General features: G+C 51.7%; 6 protein-coding genes across 6 annotated transcripts; 3 read left to right on the top strand and 3 right to left on the bottom strand.

The window, feature by feature from the left end:
- Positions 1–59: 59 nt before the first annotated feature.
- Positions 60–1998, top strand: VC83_09016 (uncharacterized protein). Its single transcript, XM_024472555.1, has 4 exons — positions 60–587; positions 644–1060; positions 1111–1161; positions 1209–1998. Exons 1-4 carry the CDS (start codon positions 444–446, stop codon positions 1422–1424), a joined length of 828 nt encoding a protein of 275 aa, XP_024319782.1. The 5' UTR covers positions 60–443; the 3' UTR covers positions 1425–1998.
- VC83_09015 (uncharacterized protein) lies at positions 1999–4884 on the top strand. The gene is made up of 2 exons (XM_024472554.1): positions 1999–2495; positions 2552–4884. The coding sequence occupies exons 1-2, from the start codon at positions 2052–2054 to the stop codon at positions 4496–4498; spliced, it is 2391 nt and encodes a 796-aa protein (XP_024319780.1). The 5' UTR covers positions 1999–2051; the 3' UTR covers positions 4499–4884.
- A 65-nt stretch (positions 4885–4949) lies between these two features.
- On the bottom strand, positions 4950–5959 carry VC83_09014 (uncharacterized protein; the record flags this gene model as incomplete). The annotated part of the gene is made up of 3 exons (XM_024472553.1): positions 5593–5959; positions 5319–5475; positions 4950–5208 (listed from the first exon to the last, which is right to left on the bottom strand). Exons 1-3 carry the CDS (start codon positions 5705–5707, stop codon positions 4950–4952), a joined length of 531 nt encoding a protein of 176 aa, XP_024319781.1. The 5' UTR covers positions 5708–5959.
- Positions 5960–6837: 878 nt separating this feature from the next.
- Positions 6838–9939, bottom strand: VC83_09013 (uncharacterized protein). The gene is made up of 4 exons (XM_024472552.1): positions 9642–9939; positions 8896–9204; positions 7327–8523; positions 6838–7260 (listed from the first exon to the last, which is right to left on the bottom strand). The coding sequence occupies exons 3-4, from the start codon at positions 8494–8496 to the stop codon at positions 7051–7053; spliced, it is 1380 nt and encodes a 459-aa protein (XP_024319778.1). The 5' UTR covers positions 8497–8523; positions 8896–9204; positions 9642–9939; the 3' UTR covers positions 6838–7050.
- A 906-nt stretch (positions 9940–10845) lies between these two features.
- On the bottom strand, positions 10846–12020 carry PRE3 (proteasome core particle subunit beta 1). The gene is made up of 6 exons (XM_024472551.1): positions 11890–12020; positions 11785–11830; positions 11717–11731; positions 11625–11659; positions 11328–11568; positions 10846–11221 (listed from the first exon to the last, which is right to left on the bottom strand). The coding sequence occupies exons 1-6, from the start codon at positions 11921–11923 to the stop codon at positions 10903–10905; spliced, it is 690 nt and encodes a 229-aa protein (XP_024319779.1). The 5' UTR covers positions 11924–12020; the 3' UTR covers positions 10846–10902.
- A 196-nt stretch (positions 12021–12216) lies between these two features.
- Positions 12217–13798, top strand: VC83_09011 (uncharacterized protein). The gene is made up of 3 exons (XM_024472550.1): positions 12217–12431; positions 12625–13418; positions 13490–13798. The coding sequence occupies exons 1-3, from the start codon at positions 12398–12400 to the stop codon at positions 13745–13747; spliced, it is 1086 nt and encodes a 361-aa protein (XP_024319776.1). The 5' UTR covers positions 12217–12397; the 3' UTR covers positions 13748–13798.
- The last annotated feature ends 4461 nt before the right edge of the window (positions 13799–18259 follow it).

The following is an 18259-nucleotide window of genomic DNA, read 5'->3' as shown; positions in this document are numbered from 1 at the left end:
GTTTGGCCGATCGTGGTTCGCGACGAACCATCACGCACCCGCTCGTCAACTACTCCACATCCGGCCCTCACAAACAGCTACATTCATCCTACTTCCCGACTTGCTTGCCGATTTGCTTCCTTTGGAATTATATATATATTTCATACTATTCATATAACAGGGCTGGTTCTCTGCCATCACACCTGGAAAGACCCCTGGCGAAGGTCAAGTTGAGAAGCTGGAGTCGCATGCGCCAGCCAGAATTTAGCAACTACCACCACTGACTACAAGCAAACTTCCACAAGATACACTTCAAACAGCGCGTCAATTACACCTAGCCAAACATTGAGTGGCCTAAAGCAAACCGTTATCGTTTGCGCCAACTCTTAAACTCCAATACCGTTCAGACGAAAGCAATACCTTCATAGCCAGTTACGTCACATTTCAGCAGTTTATCCGCCAATATGGGACTATCAGAGGAACAGATTCGCCAATTCAGTTCCCACATTGATAATATTCTCAGCAAAAGCGACTTGGCAACTATATCAGTAAAGAAGGTCCGGAACCAGTTACAAGAGGTCGTCGGTCAGGACTTATCAGAGCAGAAGGTGACACAAGCCATTCCAGCCCAATGCCTTTGTTTTTACTAATATTTCTTTGATAGTCTGCAGTCAATTCCCTGATTGAAGAGCGCTTCGACAAAATCACTTCCGAGCCGCCGTCTTCGCCAGACGTGCCGATATCCAAAGGGCCGAGACCAACAACCAACGGCCACGTCAAGGCCGAGGTCAAGAACGAGAGCACTCCGGATGACACAGACGGCGGCAGTGCCCCTCCGAAAAAGAAACAAAAGAAACAGTCGGCAGCAGACAGCGATGCTAAGCTAGCTGCCCTACTCCAGGCGCAAGAGAATAGCCGAGGCAGGGCCACAAGAGGCGGGGTTAATAAGAAGCCGGCAAAGGCGAAGTCGACAGTCAGGAAGAAGAAGAGCTCGGCGAGGGTTAAGGCAGCGGATGATAGTGATATCGAGCTGAATTCAGATGGGGAGAAAAAGGTGGCCGAACGGAAGGGAGGATTTCATGCCAGTCAATCACAACGTACTGGGAGAGATCTTTGGCTAACACCGAGTAGAAACAATACGCACTTTCCGAGCCGTTGGCTGCATTGGTTGGCGAGACTCAGGTATGTGGGTCGAGAGCCGCTTTGTGCCGTAAACTAACTGGTTCCAGTCGTCTCGGCCACAAGTCGTGAAAAAGATCTGGGCGCATATCAAAGGAAACGATCTCCAGGATCCGTCAGACAAGCGTCAGATATTCTGCGACAACAAGATGAAGCTGGTTTTCAAGCAAGACACGGTGCACATGTTCACTATGAACAAATTACTGGGAAAGCACCTGTACGAGGTTGAGGAACTCGCCGCAGAAGCAGCGGCAGCGCAAAACTAGCCTGTGCAGTTGAGAGGCATTATGGGGGGTCAATGGGGACAAAGGGCCTGGATATATGGCATTACTGGGACATATGGCGTTGTGCGTGGGCTCAAAAGCTATTATGCTGCATACCCGTCATTGATTTGGTGTGGGGACACTTTATGAATATCACTGAGGGAGGATGGTCCAGCAAACACTGGATAGAGTGGCAGACATCTGAATTGATGATTTGAAATCGGACGGTAGCCGCTAGAACTTTGGCCGAGTGACTCCCATGTGATTCTACGCCACCTGGGCAGGCAGGGTAACAAAGATTAAAAGGTAATTACCTGAGATTAAAGTGAGATGTTCACAGAAGCAGTCTTATTTCTACACAGTCAGCCTTGGGCTTAGACAATAGCTCCGCATATGACTCTGAACCTATCTGCGTGGTAGTACAGTAGCGCCAAGTTTACAGCCTCGTAGCCTCGCACACCGAGACATCCCCACGTCCAAATTTCCACTCCAGCTCATCACCGTAACCACAAACAGCTCCGATAATTCAAACATAGGCCAAACATCATCAACGCAGAATACATTGAATGTAGGAGGTACATGTAATATTTATATCAAAGATTGTGCAGTACGGCAAGGAGAAATATTATTATGGCGGACGCAAACGCCACTCGTCCGGAGTCCGCCCAGACTGCCCCACCACGAGCACCCCGAGCAGATAACGCCAGGGGAGGAAGAGGCGGCAGAAGAGGACGAGGAGGAATGGCAAACAATGAAGGAGAAGGAACAGCAGACAATAACCAAAATGAAGGTAAAGCGCCCCGGCGGGGGAGAGGAGGCAACAGCACAGTAACGCCCGCCGATCTAGCTACACGATTTGCGCAGAAAGCAACGGTAGCAGAGGTGCCAGCTGCGGCGTCTCCAAGGACATTGGAGGCGAAAGATGAAGAGGAGGATGTCGATGCGGAGGTGTGCTTTATTTGCGCGTCGCCCGTTGTCCACAATGCCGTTGCGCCTTGCAATCACAGAACATGTCATATCTGTGCACTGCGGATGCGAGCCCTCTATAAAACGAAAGACTGCGCTCATTGTAGAGTAAGTTTCCCTTGTGAGGTTCTTCTGGAACTTCAATTGCTAACCTGAACTTCAAGACTGAGGCACAATATGTCATCTTCACCGATGATGCAACGAAACGATTCGAGGACTATGCTGAGCGAGATTTCGCAAGCACGGATCACAATATCGGCATCAAATACCAGACCCAAGAGATAATGGGCGACTCACTTATCCTTCTGCACTACAACTGTCCAGAGCCAGCGTGCGATATTGCCTGTCGCGCATGGCCAGAATTGCACCGCCACGTAAGGGGTACTCACCACAAGAAGATGTGTGATCTCTGCACAAGGCATAAGAAAGTCTTTACGCACGAGCACGATTTATTTACGGACAAAGAGTTACAGATGCATATGTCCAAGGGGGATGACAACCCAGGCGCCAAGGACCAAAGTGGCTTCAAGGGCCACCCGCTGTGTAGCTTCTGTGGGCAGAGGTTTTATGGGGATGACGAGCTCTATGTGCATTGTCGGCAAAAGCATGAGAGATGCTTCTTGTGCGACAGGGCAGACAGCCGGAATCCCCACTACTACGTCAACTACGAGTCTCTAGAGGGCCATTTTAAGAAGGACCATTATATGTGTATGGAGCGAGAGTGCCAGGAGAAGAAGTTTATCGTATTTTCGTCCGAGATGGATCTCAAGGCACATCAACTGGAGGAGCATGCCAATACTTTGTCAAAAGATGTAAGGCGAGATGCTAGAGTTGTCGACCTGTCGTCGTTCGACTACAGGGCACCATACTACCAGGAAAGACGTGGAGGAGAGAGCCAGAGGGAATCACGGAATCGTGGGCGAGGGAGGGACCCAAATGCGGAACCAATCCCAGCATCAACTGCACAACCACTGCGTAGAGACGAACAAGCTTTCCAACGGCAAATGGCAATCCAGAGTGCACAGTCAGTAACAACACGCACGTTTGGCGGACAACTGACTGCGCCAACTCCGGCTCAATCAGCAGCAGCAACGTCAGGACGTAACACTGGTGCCACCAACTCATCACGTTCATCTACAACATCGCGAACGGCCCCAGCAGCACAACCCCAAGCCCCTGCCGTCGCCGAGGCCGATCTCTCACCACAAGAGCAAGCCCGCCGCCAACACCACATGTCCGTCATCTCCAAAGCAACCCAGCTGCTCAACAACGACAACCTCAAAATCACCCAATTCCGCAACGCCCTCTCCTCCTACCGCTCCAACGCTATCTCCGCCTCCGCCCTCATCGACATCTTCTTCGCCCTCTTCTCCGACACCTCCAGCTCCGCGCTCGGCACCCTCATCCGCGACGTCGCAGACCTCTACGAAGACGTCAAGAAGGCAGAGGGCATCCGCACCGCCTGGAACGACTGGCGCGCAATCAACGAGGACTACCCCTCCCTCCCCGGCCCCAGCGGCATGACCGACAGCGCCAGCGTAGGCTGGGCAGGCGTCACCGCATCAATGCCACCGAACGTCACCATCGCCCCTGCCAAGTCCTCTCGTGTTCTGAAACTCAAATCTTTGACTCAGCAGTCCTCGCGCTCGAGTCAGAGCAGGAACGGGACGTGGACTAATACCGCTACGCCGAGTAGCTCGAGGAGCGAATCTGCGTTCCCGACTCTCCCGCCGCCGCCGTCGTCGTCCGTGCAGCCGACGCCGAGGGTGACGACGGTGCCGTGGAAGCCGTCATCTGGCAACGCGAGTTCTTCACAAAGCACTCCCCGCGCTACACCCCCGTCCTCGCGTCCGGCATCTCGCGTAGCCGGTGGTCGTGGCGGAGCTACTGGTGGCAACTTCCCATCGTTACCTCCAGCGCCAAAACCCGTAAGCACGATCTTCGGATACGGCCGCGGAATGGTCCGGCGTGATACTGGGCAGGGAAGCGGCGCCGGGGCGAGTGCATGGGGAGCGTCGCAGGCGGAGGAGGTGCGGCAGCAGCAGGAAGAGCAGGGGGGGAAGAAGAAGGGGAATAAAGGGAGGAAACAGGTTCTTGTGGCGTGGGGATAGATGGGTAGTTTCAGTGTGTGCGAGTTTATTGTTTAGCGTGGGAAAAGTGATGATTGGATGATACACGCATAGCGAAGGGGTTTTGCGTTATTATAGATTTCTGATGTTAAGATTTTACTCGTGCTGTTCTGAAGATATCAGAGACTCAGTGTTCAAGTTAGAATTCGGAGAGTCCAAATGGGCTCCAATATATATTTGTTGAGCCTTAAGCCTCCTCTCCTAGACATGCAATCAGAATACTGGTTAATATACAGCTAGCTAGCTAGTCACTATTTTTCCTTCTGATGCAAATTCTGACTCCAGGTATTACCCATCACCTCCCCATCATTGCGCCCTAAACGCCTTCAAGCACACAGTTCAATCCCATCAACGCCACTATCCCCACATCACCCCTCTATTAACTTACCCCCCCTTCCCCCCCCCGGCCCCCCAAACCAAACCCCTACTACGACTATGACCCCCTCCTCACAAGCCCAGCAACCCACCTCCGACCCCTCTCTACAACGCCCTCTTCCACCGGTGCACCTTCAATGTTCTTCCCCTTCCCCTTCCCCTCCTTCTTTTCCTTCACCTCTTTTCTCTCCTTCCCTTCCCTCTCATCCTTCGCCCCCACAGACGATTCCTCCCCCTGGCCCCTCGTAGGCACCTTGACAATATTCGCCGCACCTCCGCGTCCTACATGCGCACCTTCTGACTCTCGTCTCGGCAGTCTGCAAACACACCAATTAGCCTCATCCTCCTCCTCCTCAGCATCGCCTCGGCCCCCCCTCCCCCGGCCATCAAGACAGCAAGCCGAAAGTAGGTAGAGATAGAGACTCACGCAACAACATCCTGCGCCCTCCTCGCCCCCGCCTTCCCCGTATTCGCAACCATATTCCCACTCCCCCCCCGCCCCGTCGTATACACCTCCTCCTTCAGCGTCGGCGTCTCCAGGTCCGTCGGGGAGACTGGGGGTGGTGGTGCTGCCGAGATATTACCTGCTCACTCCATTAGCCTTGGCCAGTAATTCCAATTCAATGGATTGGTGGTCGAGAGAGGGTGAGTGGGCGGTCGGGGTGCGTGAGGGGAAGGGCTAGGAGCAAAGAAGGACATACCAGCGCCACCCCGTCCATGCGCCGCATACCGACTCGTGGAAGTCGACCGTCGCGTCGCCTCTTCATACGGACTCGGGTCTGCCGCCTCGCTGCTTGGGGGTGTAGTATCAGGCATTGTGATGGTCGTGGGTTGAGTCAAGCTTGTGGTGGTTGTGGTGGTGGATGCGCCTCCAGTAGTCGATTGTGACGTGGGGTTGAGCTTTAAAGGTCGGTCGGCGGTGTATGGCTCGACTCGAGGATTCTTCGGTGTAAATCACAGAATCAATTCTTCGGCAACAATAGATAAATAACAAACAACACAAATAAAACCCTCAATATCCAATTCAATCCTTTTGCGTGGTGGCAAAACCAAAAGGTCACACACCCGCCGTCTTATGTACCCATACCCGCCCGCCGGCCCATCCTCCCCTCGCCTCCCTCCCCCGCCTCGCCCGATCGTCGTCTGACTCTCAAAATTTCTGTACGGCGTGATCCTGTGGTGGTACACCCCACTACGACGGGCCAGGCCTTCCTTTGTGGGGATCGTCGGCGTGGGCGTTGTTTGCCCTGCTTGGGGGGTAAACCACAGACGGGACGGACGCACGCACCCATGCCACGCGCGCTGGGTATCGGAGAATTGGAATACAGGTATATCACGCATATATTCGAGGCTGGGATTATGGGTGTTTAATATCCCTCTCTGTCTGACTGACTGTGATTTTCCTTTTCTTTATGTGTAACATACGCCATCCACGAACCGGTGTGCGTGCCCAGAAGAAGGCAAAAAAAAACTATCGCTCTCGCGTCTCAAATCTCACTTGCTGTGATTTCAACCATACTCTGGGCCTTCCCTCCTCACTTCCCACACCTAAACTATAATTCTATACACAAGTAACCCCCCCAGCATATCCCCCATCAACACCCCCAATCCGCCGCCACGGCAGCCCATCACAACCATCATTACTCAACTCACTCAAAGGTAGAGCCGCCCCCTCCCTCCCCGCCATCCGTCAACGCCGCCCCGCTAACCCCGCTAACCCCGCACAATAATTCACCTATTCTCATGCCAGACCGTCAGACACAATACAATCAGTTCATCCCCGCCGCCAAAACCCTACAAAGCCCAACCCCAACCCCCAAGCACCCTTCCCACAACCCCTCCCTCCACTGAGAAAATAGGAGATCCCGAACCCCCCCCCCAATTCAAACATACCCGCCTACCGCCCCCTAAACCCAGAACCCCCCCTCCCACCCCCAAACTTAAAAGGGCCGTAAATAAGTCTATCTATATCTCGAAATGTCGTTAAAAAGAACTGAAAATAAAGTAAAAAAGAGGTTCCGTTAATCTGGCCAAGCAAGCTCGGCTCGATCGACTTTTGGTGTCGGGTCGGGGGTGGAGGTGGAGGCGGAGGCGGCTTAGGTTGGACGAGCTCATTCAGCACACTTTTTGTTTTGTGCTGATGGGTTTCGCGAGACAGACTAGCTGTCGTCTTCGTATGCCATACTACTGGCTACATCGAGCTGTGAGCGCTGCTGCTCTCGTTGCGCGACGACCTCGCGGGCGTAGAACTCTACGAGCATCGTTCCGTATGCCTCGAGTTCCTCAACAGGGACAGCAAGGCGAAAGTCGTTGAGGAGGAGGAATTGCAGTTCCAGGTGGTTCAGTTCTGCTAGAGGGAGACCGCCGACCTATTACTGTCAGTATACGCTCTTGGAGATATGACTACAATGGGATCAAGGGGGGAAAGGACATACCTTGGCATATCGAGAATTAGTATAAAACGTATCCGAGAAGAACTTGCTCGCGCACGTCACCCCCGATATCAGGAGGCGGTGGATGTTATAGCTATCCACCACAAAGTAGTGCGCAAGGTTATACTGCGGCGAATCCTCATCCGGCGGCGTCGCGTACTGTCCCCTCGCCGTATCCTCAATGCTGCCATTCACGCTGAGCCCGGACATCGGCGTCCGTGGCATTTCCGGATCTTCGTGCCGCAAGGTCGAGAGTCCGGTGGAAGGCCGAGAGGGGTGGCCATCAGAGGATGATGTCTCCCTCGTGCTATCCGTGGGCCCGGCGTTGACGCGCTCCGTCATGCGGTCGAAGTAGACCAACAGGCTCAGAAACACCTCGTACGTCAGGGGACAGTACTTGTGCACCCGACTCAGGTAGCTCAGGATAGTAATGCTTGGCACGTTCTTCCCATGGAACGCCAGGACGCTCGTAGTCAGCCCGGACATATTCGTATTCCCCTCCGACGGCGGCAATGGCATATGCAGATGCTCATGCTGCCGGTCGTTCGTCGTCGTTATCTTCGTCAATAACCCCGCAACCATCTCAATGATGTCAGTTACCGGCATAGTGGCAATCTCATATTTCGGCGTTGCCTGCCTCCCCAGCGCCCTATATTCCGACGCTCGATTCGTCAAGAACTCCTCTGTGGCGAAGCTCTGTATATGTGCCAGATCCCGCACCTTTATGGTGCTACTCTCCTGCGTCAATGCGTCGTCTGCCGTCCACACCGGCCTCGGCGGCGGGCTCGTCGAATTCGCCGGTGACGCTAACACCGACCCATCGTGTTGTGGGATATAATCATTCCGCGCTGGTGGCGCATGTTGGCCTGCCCTAGGCTGGCCATGCTGCTCAAAGTACTGCTGGCTCGCAATCGGCTGCCGCACGGTAGCCTCGTCCTCTGAGCTTGAGTCGGTCGGCGGCCGGCGGGGAAATTGCCCCGGGCGATCGTAGGACTCGTTCGCGATGCGATAAGGGATTTCGTTTGGTTGCCGCACGCGCTGGGTCGGCGGGGAGCGGCGGCGCGGGTTGGGGGAGGATCGGTAGCGCGGCGGGGAGTGCTGGCGCTCATCGCCTCGTCTCATGGTGGGGAAGTATCGGGTGTCTGTGACAGTCTCGCTGATCACAACAGCCATATTACACTAGAATGTCGAGGACTGCGCCTGGATGATGTTAGTCTGGGTTGTTCACACTTGCATAGGCGCGTGGCGGGAATGGAAGCAGGCTGGGATGTGCGGAAGTGGGGTACAGCCTGCCCGTCACGTCACAGGTAAGGAGGGGCGAGGCGATTCGGAGTGACGGTGAAGCTCGGCGAACGCGCACAACAGGGTGGCTGAACGAGAACCGGGTTCGTGGGGAGACCCTGCATGTGGACTTCCGGCCGCCTCTTGTCTCCACGATTCCCATATCAAGCTTATCCTGAGCCACTGCTGAAGGATGTGGGGTGGATGCCTGTGACGTGTGGCGCATGTAGACCCACGCCTTCCTCTGACGTGCGAACTTGGGGCTTGAACACAGAAGGCGCAAAAGCTTACCTGCAGCATTTCCTCTGGTGGCAAAACTGCGCGGTAAGTTTGTCTGGAATTGGCTCTCTACTTGTAGCTGCGAGAACAAAAAGCCTTGTTGCGATATATATATTTGCCGGGGCTGAGCGCGCTTTTGTAGGGTGACGGGGTAGAGCTGGATGTTTCGACGGGATATTCGAGGCTCCAGTGGTTTCAGGTGGCGGGTATTCAGGGGTCTTTGTTGTGGTCGTGGTGGTTGTTGGTCGTGAGATATGTTATGGTAGTGGATGGCGAGATTTGAGGAAGTCCGTTGGGGTGGTCGATATACGACGGACGTCACTGGCTAGCTTTAGTCGGGGCGAAAAGGCGCTGCCTCAGCGATAAGTAAAGAGAAGAGGGTGAGGGATTTGAAAAAGCAAAAACACAAACACACAAATGAAGCACAGAGTAATTAAGCAGCCAGAGTATCAATTGCCAACGCCGTCTATAGATGATGGCGAATATAGAATAGCGGGATTTGGAGTGAGAGGGGGGGAAGAAAGAGGAGAGAGAGAAGGGGGGGGGGGGGGAGGGAGAGAGAGAGAGGGAGAGGAGGGGGAGGGGGAGGGAGAGGGGGAGTGAAGAGGGAGAGGGAGAGAGGGAAAGTGGGAGAGAGAGGGAAAGAGGGAAAGAGGGAAAGTGGGAGAGAGAGGGAAAGTGGGAGAGGAGAGAAAGTGGGAGAGGGAAAGAAAGTGGGAAGAGGGAGAGAAGTGGGAGAGATGATGGGGGCGAGGCACCTTTTTACATACGGGGAGATTTTGAGTAGTAGGTAAAAAGGAAAAAGCGGTAAGATAGTGAGTGGTGGTGGTGGTAGACCACTATAGTGGTGGTGGTGGTGGTCTAGCGGTGGTAGTGGTTGTGGTGGTGGTGGTGGTGGTCTAGTGATGGTAGTGGTGGTTGTGGTGGTGGTGGTGGTGGTCTAGTGATGGTAGTGGTGGTGGTGGTCGTCGTCGTCGTCGTCTAGTGATGGTAGTGGTAGTGGTAGTGGTAGTGGTAGTGGTAGTGGTAGTGGTAGTGGTAGTGGTAGTGGTAGTGTAGTGCAGTGTAGTGTAGTGGTAGTGGTAGTGTAGTAGTGTAGTGGTGGTGGTAGAATGGGAGGACAGTTCATTGGAGGTTGGGGTGTAGAATGGGAGGACAGTTCATTGGAGGTTGGGGTGGTAGAATGGGAGGACAGTTCATTGGAGATTGGGGTGGTAGAATGGGAGGACAGTTCATTGGAGATTGAGTGGGTGAGTCGGTGACTGACCTATCGTTTTCTAATGTGGTTTTAATTGTCTATTAGAGTGTTTTATGTTTTAATTGTCTTGTCTATTAGAGTGTTTTATGGTGGTCTATTATTGTCTTGGTTTATATCGCAATGTCTTTTCCGAGGCTGGTGGTGGTTTGTATTAGATTATTCGTATTATGGAAGAAAAAACTAGGCGTGGTGGTGGGCGTGGTGGTGGGATTGATAGCGAACAAAGACACTGATACAAGCACCACCAACCATCCCCTGGCCCAGATCAAAAGTACCCTGTACAACCATCCCCCTAATGCCTGCCACCACAGTCTGCCAATCATATCCGCTATCCCATACCCGTGTATGTACACCGCCTCACATTCCATCATCACATTTCACCATACTGGCCTGCACTGCACATATCTCATTCACCGCTTGGAGTACCACTCCACTCAACTTCAAATTCCCCGACGTCGCCGAAGCCGACATCACACGACACGTGGGGGACATGGGGCATCGGAAACGCGGAATCGTCGGGTGGATATCAAATCTATTTCCCCATCCCCGAAAATAACAAACGCCTAACCGCGCCCGCTACCAACACTTTCTTTCTTTCCATTCCACCACTCCACTTCACCCCTCCCCCTTCGTCCCACTTCGTCCCACTTCGTCCCCCTTCCCTTCCCCTTCCCACCCTCTTCCCTCCCCCTCCCCCCCCCCCCCCCCCCGGGGTACTTCCGGTCTTCCGCCACGCCGCGCCCTCCATCGCTGGGCTCGACTCAGGCTACATTAACCTTATACCCATTATCCGGCAGGTACAAGTGTCTCACGGCTCCCTTCTTCGTCAGCACCACCATGCGGATCACGCCTCCCGAGCTGCCATCCCACTTGATCGCCTCGGTCAGCGCGCCCTTGACGAAGTCAACAGCCTCCGCCTCCTCAAAGCCCTCCTGCCAGTTCGCGTCACAGTATCCGTAGATGTACGTCGACCCCGAGCCGCCGATCGCGTACGACTGCTTGTGCAGCGATCCGCCGAGGGGGATCGAGTACACCTGCCCGCCGTGGCGCTCGTCCCAGCCAGCGATAATCAGTCCAGCACTATATCGTCCACGTCAGCATCTGCGTCTCCGTCTCCCATCTGCCATAATCCTGCTCCTCTCTCCCTCTCCCTCGTTCTGTGTGCGGGTAGGATGTATGTCCTCACCTCAACCTGTCCTTATTGTTGTAGCACAGCTCCTGGAACATCGCCGCGGCCACCTGCGTCGTCGGCGGCGCCCCGTTCTGGATCCCGTACATCCCCAGCTGGTAGTGTACGATATCCGCGACAGCCTGCGTGTCGGCCGCTGAGCCGGATCGGCAGCACCAGATCGTGTCGTGCACCTGCGTCAGCTTGTCCGTCACGCGGTTGGCGATGTAGGCGCCGGTTGTGGTTCTGCTGTCCGCGCCTGTGTTCGTCAGCCTTGCCCTCACTCCTTCCCTCACTGCCAGTGTGTGTGCGTACCTAATATGACGCCGTCTTTGAAGTTGATTGCCATGCTAGTTGGGGTCAGTTGAGATTCGTTTGTGGTGCTGGCGTGGTGAGACCGAGCTTACATTGACGTTCCTAAGCTGCGGAGAAGGTTAGTTGATGGTACTTGAAGCTTCAGACAGCTGCAACTCACTTCACCTCGCCCTTCTTGAGCCTGTCCATGTCGACATGGATGCCATCTGCAATGATCCTGGTCAACAACAGCTTCACGGGGGGAGCAGGGCCACGCATCACGCACCCTCATTCAGCATTCCTGAGTTGCCGAACTCCATATTGTTGTGTTTTTCAGATTCTTATTATACAAATATCAAGGTCGATTCGTCGATTTGCGCGTGTTTGAGAGGGTGAGAGGTTGTTTTGCTGTTTTGAGAGCTGGCTGTCAGTTGTGGCTGTCAGGCAGCTTGGTCTTCGTAACGGTTGGGGCTCCGAGAGAGATATTCCGCTCCGAGCTCCTAGGTTGATTTGTTGATTACTACATGGTTCCTTGCGCACGGACCATCCTGGGAACTTTTGGGCGGCACAACCACTTGGGCGCTATGCGTGGGATGTGGCCGATGTTCGGGACTGCAACCAGACTTTATGGACTCATCAGCCTCGTCTTACTCACCGTGCTGCGTTTCTTCATATTTGTATGCACACGAGCTTTGAAGCATCTATAGAGATTCTTTTTTGCATACAAGAAACTTGTGTGAATTGTAGATATATTCTTGCATTTTCTCAAATATCAACCCAAAATCTATCACAAAATGGTTTTCCCTCCTCCGCCAGTCGATACCATTGGTAAGTCAACCCCGCTTCAATCACTGTCAGACCGAGTGAAGCACCTCTGTGGCTCAAGAGATGGAATCAATATACTCTCCGGGCTTTCCTGGCCGGTAATTCATCTTCAATCCTCTGCCAACTCCTACATTACCCCTCCATCCGCCACCTTTCCCCTCTATCCGAGCAACTCACTGACCCGGCCCTCCGGTAGACTGGAACGACATCGGCTTCAAAGTCCGCGAAGTAAACGGCCACATCGAATGCCACTACTCCAAGAAGACCGGCCAATGGGCCGCCCCAAAATTCGTCACCGACCCCTTCCTCCGCATCCATGGCATGGCCCCCGGCCTCAACTACGGCCAACAAGCCTATGAAGGCCTCAAGGCCTTCCGCACCCCGAACAACACCATCCAGATCTTCCGCCCCTCCAAAAACGCCCTCCGCATGCAGCACTCCGCAGACTTCATCTCCATCCCCCAAATCCCAGAGGCTGTCTTCGTCGAAGCCGTCCACGCCGCCGTCGCCCTCAACGCCGCGCACGTGCCTCCCTTCGAGACTGGTGCAGCGATGTACATCCGCCCTCTCGTCTTCGGATCCTCTGCTCAGCTCGGCCTCAGCCCGCCGGAGGAATACACTTTCTGCGTCTACGTCCTCCCCGTCGGCGTCTACCACGGTATTCACCCCGTCAAGGCTCTCATTCTTGAGGACTTTGATCGCTCTGCCCCCGAGGGAACCGGCAGCGCAAAGGTCGGCGGCAACTACGCCCCTGTCCTCCGTCACAGTGAGAAGGCGCGCAATGAGGGCTTTGGAATCACGCTACATCTTGATTCGCAGACGCGCTCGGAGATCGACGAGTTCTCCACCAGCGGCTTCATTGGCGTCAGGACCGAGGGGGAGAAGACCACCATCGCGGTGCCGGATAGCAAAAATGTGATTGCTAGCGTGACTGCCGATTCCGTTCTTGAGATCGCAAAGTCCCTCGGATACACCGTCGAGAAACGTTCGGTAAGCACCACCCCATATCTCGGTTTCTTCCAGGCCACACAGGGACCAAAAACTAACCATGTTCCCCTTAGATCAAATACGAAGAACTCTCCACCTTCACCGAGGTCATCGCCGCCGGCACCGCCGCAGCCCTCGTCCCCATCCGCTCCATCACCCGCGGCTCCCGCGACGACACATTCCCCTACATCGCCGAGGAGACCGAGGAGCCAGGGCCAGTCTTCACGAAGCTGCTCACGACGCTACAGGATATCCAGAGGGGGAAGTCTGAGGATCCGTATGGATGGTGTGAATTGGTGAAGGAGCCGGAGGCGGGGAAGTATGAGCAGTAGGTGGGGAAACGGGTTGGCTATGTAGATAGGAAATAGAGGTGAGCATTGGGATAAATAAAATTATGTTGAATGCAAGTTTTGCAAGTTCCAGATCATTGAATGGGTGATTTTGGTATTTATGAGCAATTTGTGATGAGTATCGATCTCTGTGCCCTGAGTATATTGGTTGGCTTAGACGACCTCCCAAGCTGAAGAAATATGAGAACTTTGAGATGACAGAAGACGGCCAACTTTACATCAAAGTCATGTTGGAATGTTCAGAGTGTATACATAACCCTTTACTATTCACAGATATGTGCTGTAGAACCCGAAACTGAAAACGGAAAGCAAAGGTAGAAGAAAAAATTGCCGTGAAAACGGAAAAGTGTGACGGTACAAGAGCACGAACAAGGTCGAATGCGACTTGGGCAAAATGATTGTTTACAAAGAGAGAAAGAGATTCGTAAGGAAAGCTCTGACTTAAGCTATTTACACGATATTCATAAAGTATGAAAGTCACCTGCCCGTTCCCTCACATATGGGCCCCCCTTATGTCATACTGAAATTCATTGCACTCAGTTTGCTATCAAACTCAAGAGCAAACTTAGAAATCTCCTCCTCAAACCTACAAGTCACTATACATATTTTGGCTTGTCACACCAACAACAAGAGCAATACTACTCAACGATTGCTACAACCCTCTATGATTCATTACACGTCATTGCTCCTTAGTTACTGGGTCGATATGACCACATAGCATATCTCTACAACCTTCTATGATTCATTACATGACATCACTCCTTAGTTACTGGGCTAATACTACACATGACATATCTCTATCATTTAAAGATATACTCGCTGAACATGTTACGATGGTCACGGAGGTCAAGAAGCCAGTCCGGAGAATAATAAGCTAGATTGAATCTAAAGAGAGAAGAAGAAGAAGAAGGAAGGAAGGTGAGGCTATTCCTCATAATATACAGTTTTCCGCTTAGCGGTGTAGCCTTGGTGGCTAAGGCTGCACCCGTAACAACCGTAACAACCGTAAGCTATAATTGTAACACTACCCCCCCCCCTACTAAGATTGATCTCCTGATCAAGAGTAAGATCATTGTGGCTTCTGTGGGTATTTTCGGTGGAAAGCTTGTGTGAGTTCAGGTGCATTGTTGAAGTTTGTAGCGGGATACCAAGTGTTGTCTGGTGGGTGGTTCTTCCATGCTGCCATATAGAACAGCTTCTTCTGTAGGAATTTAGAATCTAGGATTCCTTCAACTTCCCATTCAAGTTCATCTTCTATAATGATTGGCAGGGGTGGTTCATGGTGCTGGCCTTGTAAAGCATCATCTGAGTCAAGTCGTAAGAGGTTGCTGTGAAAGACAGGATGTATCTTCATGCTTGGTGGTAGCTCTAATCAATATACCACTTGCCCAATTCGTTCGAGAATCTTATACGGACCAACTTGCTTGTGATCGAGTTTCTTCGATGGCCTCTGAGTCCTGATATTTTGTGTAGATAGCCATACTTGATCTCCAACCTGATATCTTGGTGCAGCTTTCCTGCGTTGATTTGCGAATGTCTCCATGCGAGTTTGCGAGAGTGCGATTTGGTCTTGCAGAAATGCCCAAATATCTTTCATGCTTTGTATCATATCCTTGTGTTCCTGTGGCGCTATTTGGAACTCGCTGTTCTTAATATCAAAACTCATTCTTGGCTCGAAGCCCTTATTTGCAAAGAATGGGCTGATTGTTGTAGAGTCTGAAGGTAGTGTTACGATATCAAGTGCGCCTCGCAGCTCGAGTGGGGGTTCAGGGGTGTGGGGAGCTTTCCGGGGTTGGAGCGAAGTTTTCAGTTGTGGAGTGAATTCTCAGAACTGGTCTCGCTAAAGAGAATTCACTCCACAACAACATAGCTGTATATAGATCGAGCCACTGCTCGAGTGCTCCTCTTCTCTTTCCTTTCTTCTCTAGATTGAGTTTAATTTATAATACCCAACTGGCGCCCTATGCCTTGGTGAACCGTGACATAAAACTCAATCTCTCTTATACCTCTTTTCCTGCTCTTTGAGCTGAACCCTCTTCTGAAATCGAAATCGAAATCCACTCTTTGAAAACCCCAGAACCAGAAACCTTATCCTGAAGTCGATTCCAGGACGATCTCGAGGCAACCCCTCAAAGTTGGCTTTCGACAGTCAGCTCAACACACACACACCACCTTCGCAAGTCAGACCTTTTACAACGCTCCCTCGACAAGGATATAACTGTGAGGGAAGTGCGCTCCTCTCGAGTGGCTCCTACAGCCAACAACTGCACAATAGGGCCTTTGGCAATATGTGTCTGACTTGACGATATAAACTGAAATTGAAATAGCAACTCGCTATGGCTTATACAGCTGAAGAAAAAGCTGCAATGGCAGCTCGAAATGATCCAGAACAAGACCAGGAATCCCTGGCAGAAGGAGCATCAATTCCAAGCTCTGCAAACCAAACCAATGAACTTCATGATCCTAATTTCAAATCCGAAACCTTCCTTCACACTCTGGGCAAAACAGCTCAAGAGAGACATGAATCTATACTTGCAAATCGACATGAAAAGGCTGAATGGAATGTTGAAACCTTTGACGAATTCCAGAAACTATCTGTCGCCAACCAGAAAATGGCATGGACTTTGCACAAGAACATTCTTCGGGACTATTTGGCCCTAGCAGAGGACTCAAATTCGATACTGGCTGAAAAGGATGATGCCATTCTCCAGTTACAGGAACTGATCCAGAGCAACGAGCAACAAATCACAGAGCAACAAACAATTCAGAAATATCTTGAAAAGCAAACCCAACAAGCTCTGAAGAATGAACCAGGACACCACTCTCACAGTCGACTGTCAGCTCGGATTCCAGACCCTCCAATCCTCACAGATGGGATAGAGCCAGCATTTGAAGACTGGGTTGTGAAAATTCGCCTCAAGCTCGAAGCCAACATTGATCATTTTCCAACACAGACTTTACAAATGAGCTACATTCAGAGTCGACTGGGAGGACTGGCAGTTCGACATGTCAATCCAAGGCTTCGACCAAACTCTACAAACAAATTGCAGACAGCAGAAGAAATTCTCGAACTTTTGGAAAAAGTCTTCAGTGATCCCGATCGAAGGCACACAGCTCAAACTGAGTATCAAAAGCTGTATCAGAGAAACAACACCTTTGCAGTGTTCTGGGCTGAGTTCCAAAGGCTCACGACAGAGCTTGATTACTCTGAAGAAACTTTGCTGGATGACTTGCGCTTCAAAGTCAACCAACAGATGCAGAAAGCCTTAGTGGCTGAAGTTGGAGCTACTACACTTCACGAGTTTGCAAAGAAATGCATGCTCATCGACCAGAACATTCAGCGGATCAAGGAACAAGAAGACAAAAGGAAGCCAAAGTCATTTTCGAACAACATGGGCCAAACTCAAAATCAGGGCCAGGCACTTCGAACTTCAATCCCTCAACCTACAATGGATTCGAACATGCAAAACAAGATGCAGAAGCTGTATCGACCACCGCATCAAGATCCAGCAAAAGAAATGCTCATGAAACTTGGGAAATGCTTCATATGCCGACAAAATGGACATCGAGCTCGAGACTGTCCCCAGAAGCTCAAAGTGTTACGGCTATAGTAACATGATGTCATGGTTACAGGGCCAGGGCCTAGTAACGTGACGTGTGAGTCACATAACGTGACGTGTGAGTCACAGTGGGAAGCGGGGTAGGCTGCCATGTGACGGGGCTAATGGATAGTTGCAGAAACTAGTGGATATTGGATAGTTGAGCTATCCACGAACTACCCTGAATATCTAGCTATCCGCCAACTATCCAGATTACCCATGAGGCACGACGCCACTATATAAGTAGATAGTATTTCCTTAGATAGGAGCTTCGTGCTCAACTCAATACAGTATTTGTTATATACTAGTAACGTGTTACTTGAAGCCTTTGTGTCTGATCCCCTGCCTCCTCTGATAAGTAAACCTTTACGCAAGAGAACCTCTGTGTCTTCTATCATTTAGAAGTCAGCGTTACACAAAGCTCAAGTGAATGAGGTATCTACAGCTGAGTCTATCATCGATTCGGAAAACGAATAGCTGTAATGGTGGGTGCACCAGATGTGAGAATCTAGCCACCCAAGGAAGGGATGATTTTACTAAGACAACACACTGTCTTAGGAAACAGAGCCAAAGGGTTGTAGCTTAGACTATTCCACAACGCAGCAATCAGGTGTGTGATGTAGTGAAGTGGTTCAGACAAGTTGCAACAAATGTTGAGTCTGGGAACTCAGGGGTAAGTCAGAGGTTAACACCTCACTGACTTTTCAGAAACAAGGAGTAACAAGATGAATGCTTGAAAGCTTGTAAAAGACGTGGAAGTATGTGATAGTCGATTTACTGTATTGTCTGCTTGCCCTTTCTTAAGGAAAGGGCAATCCTATTTATGCCAAAGGAGTGTAGTTCTCTCATTTTCCATGACTTTCCATGACTAACCAGGCTTGGTAAATGTATTAGA

This window comes from Pseudogymnoascus destructans (assembly GCF_001641265.1).
Source record: "Pseudogymnoascus destructans isolate 20631-21 unplaced genomic scaffold scaffold_36, whole genome shotgun sequence".
Classification (NCBI taxonomy): Eukaryota; Fungi; Ascomycota; class Leotiomycetes; order Thelebolales; family Thelebolaceae; genus Pseudogymnoascus; species Pseudogymnoascus destructans.
Note: the sequence above shows the minus strand (reverse complement) of the source record. Positions and strands in the feature narration are given on the sequence as shown.

Coding starts and splice junctions, on each gene's coding strand:
- VC83_09016 (XM_024472555.1), top strand. CDS start 444: ATGGGACTATCAGAGGAACAGATTCGCCAATTCAGTTCCCACATTGAT. Junction 588..643: donor AGGACTTATCAGAGCAGAAG/GTGACACAAGCC, acceptor TTTCTTTGATAG/TCTGCAGTCAATTCCCTGAT. Junction 1,162..1,208: donor CATTGGTTGGCGAGACTCAG/GTATGTGGGTCG, acceptor AACTGGTTCCAG/TCGTCTCGGCCACAAGTCGT.
- VC83_09015 (XM_024472554.1), top strand. CDS start 2,052: ATGGCGGACGCAAACGCCACTCGTCCGGAGTCCGCCCAGACTGCCCCA. Junction 2,496..2,551: donor AAGACTGCGCTCATTGTAGA/GTAAGTTTCCCT, acceptor CTGAACTTCAAG/ACTGAGGCACAATATGTCAT.
- VC83_09013 (XM_024472552.1), bottom strand. CDS start 8,496: ATGGCTGTTGTGATCAGCGAGACTGTCACAGACACCCGATACTTCCCC. Junction 7,261..7,326: donor CTAATTCTCGATATGCCAAG/GTATGTCCTTTC, acceptor TGACAGTAATAG/GTCGGCGGTCTCCCTCTAGC.
- PRE3 (XM_024472551.1), bottom strand. CDS start 11,923: ATGGAGTTCGGCAACTCAGGAATGCTGAATGAGG. Junction 11,569..11,624: donor CAAAGACGGCGTCATATTAG/GTACGCACACAC, acceptor TGACGAACACAG/GCGCGGACAGCAGAACCACA. Junction 11,222..11,327: donor AACAATAAGGACAGGTTGAG/GTGAGGACATAC, acceptor TGGACGATATAG/TGCTGGACTGATTATCGCTG.
- VC83_09011 (XM_024472550.1), top strand. CDS start 12,398: ATGGTTTTCCCTCCTCCGCCAGTCGATACCATTG. Junction 12,432..12,624: donor TCCGCCAGTCGATACCATTG/GTAAGTCAACCC, acceptor GCCCTCCGGTAG/ACTGGAACGACATCGGCTTC. Junction 13,419..13,489: donor ACACCGTCGAGAAACGTTCG/GTAAGCACCACC, acceptor TGTTCCCCTTAG/ATCAAATACGAAGAACTCTC.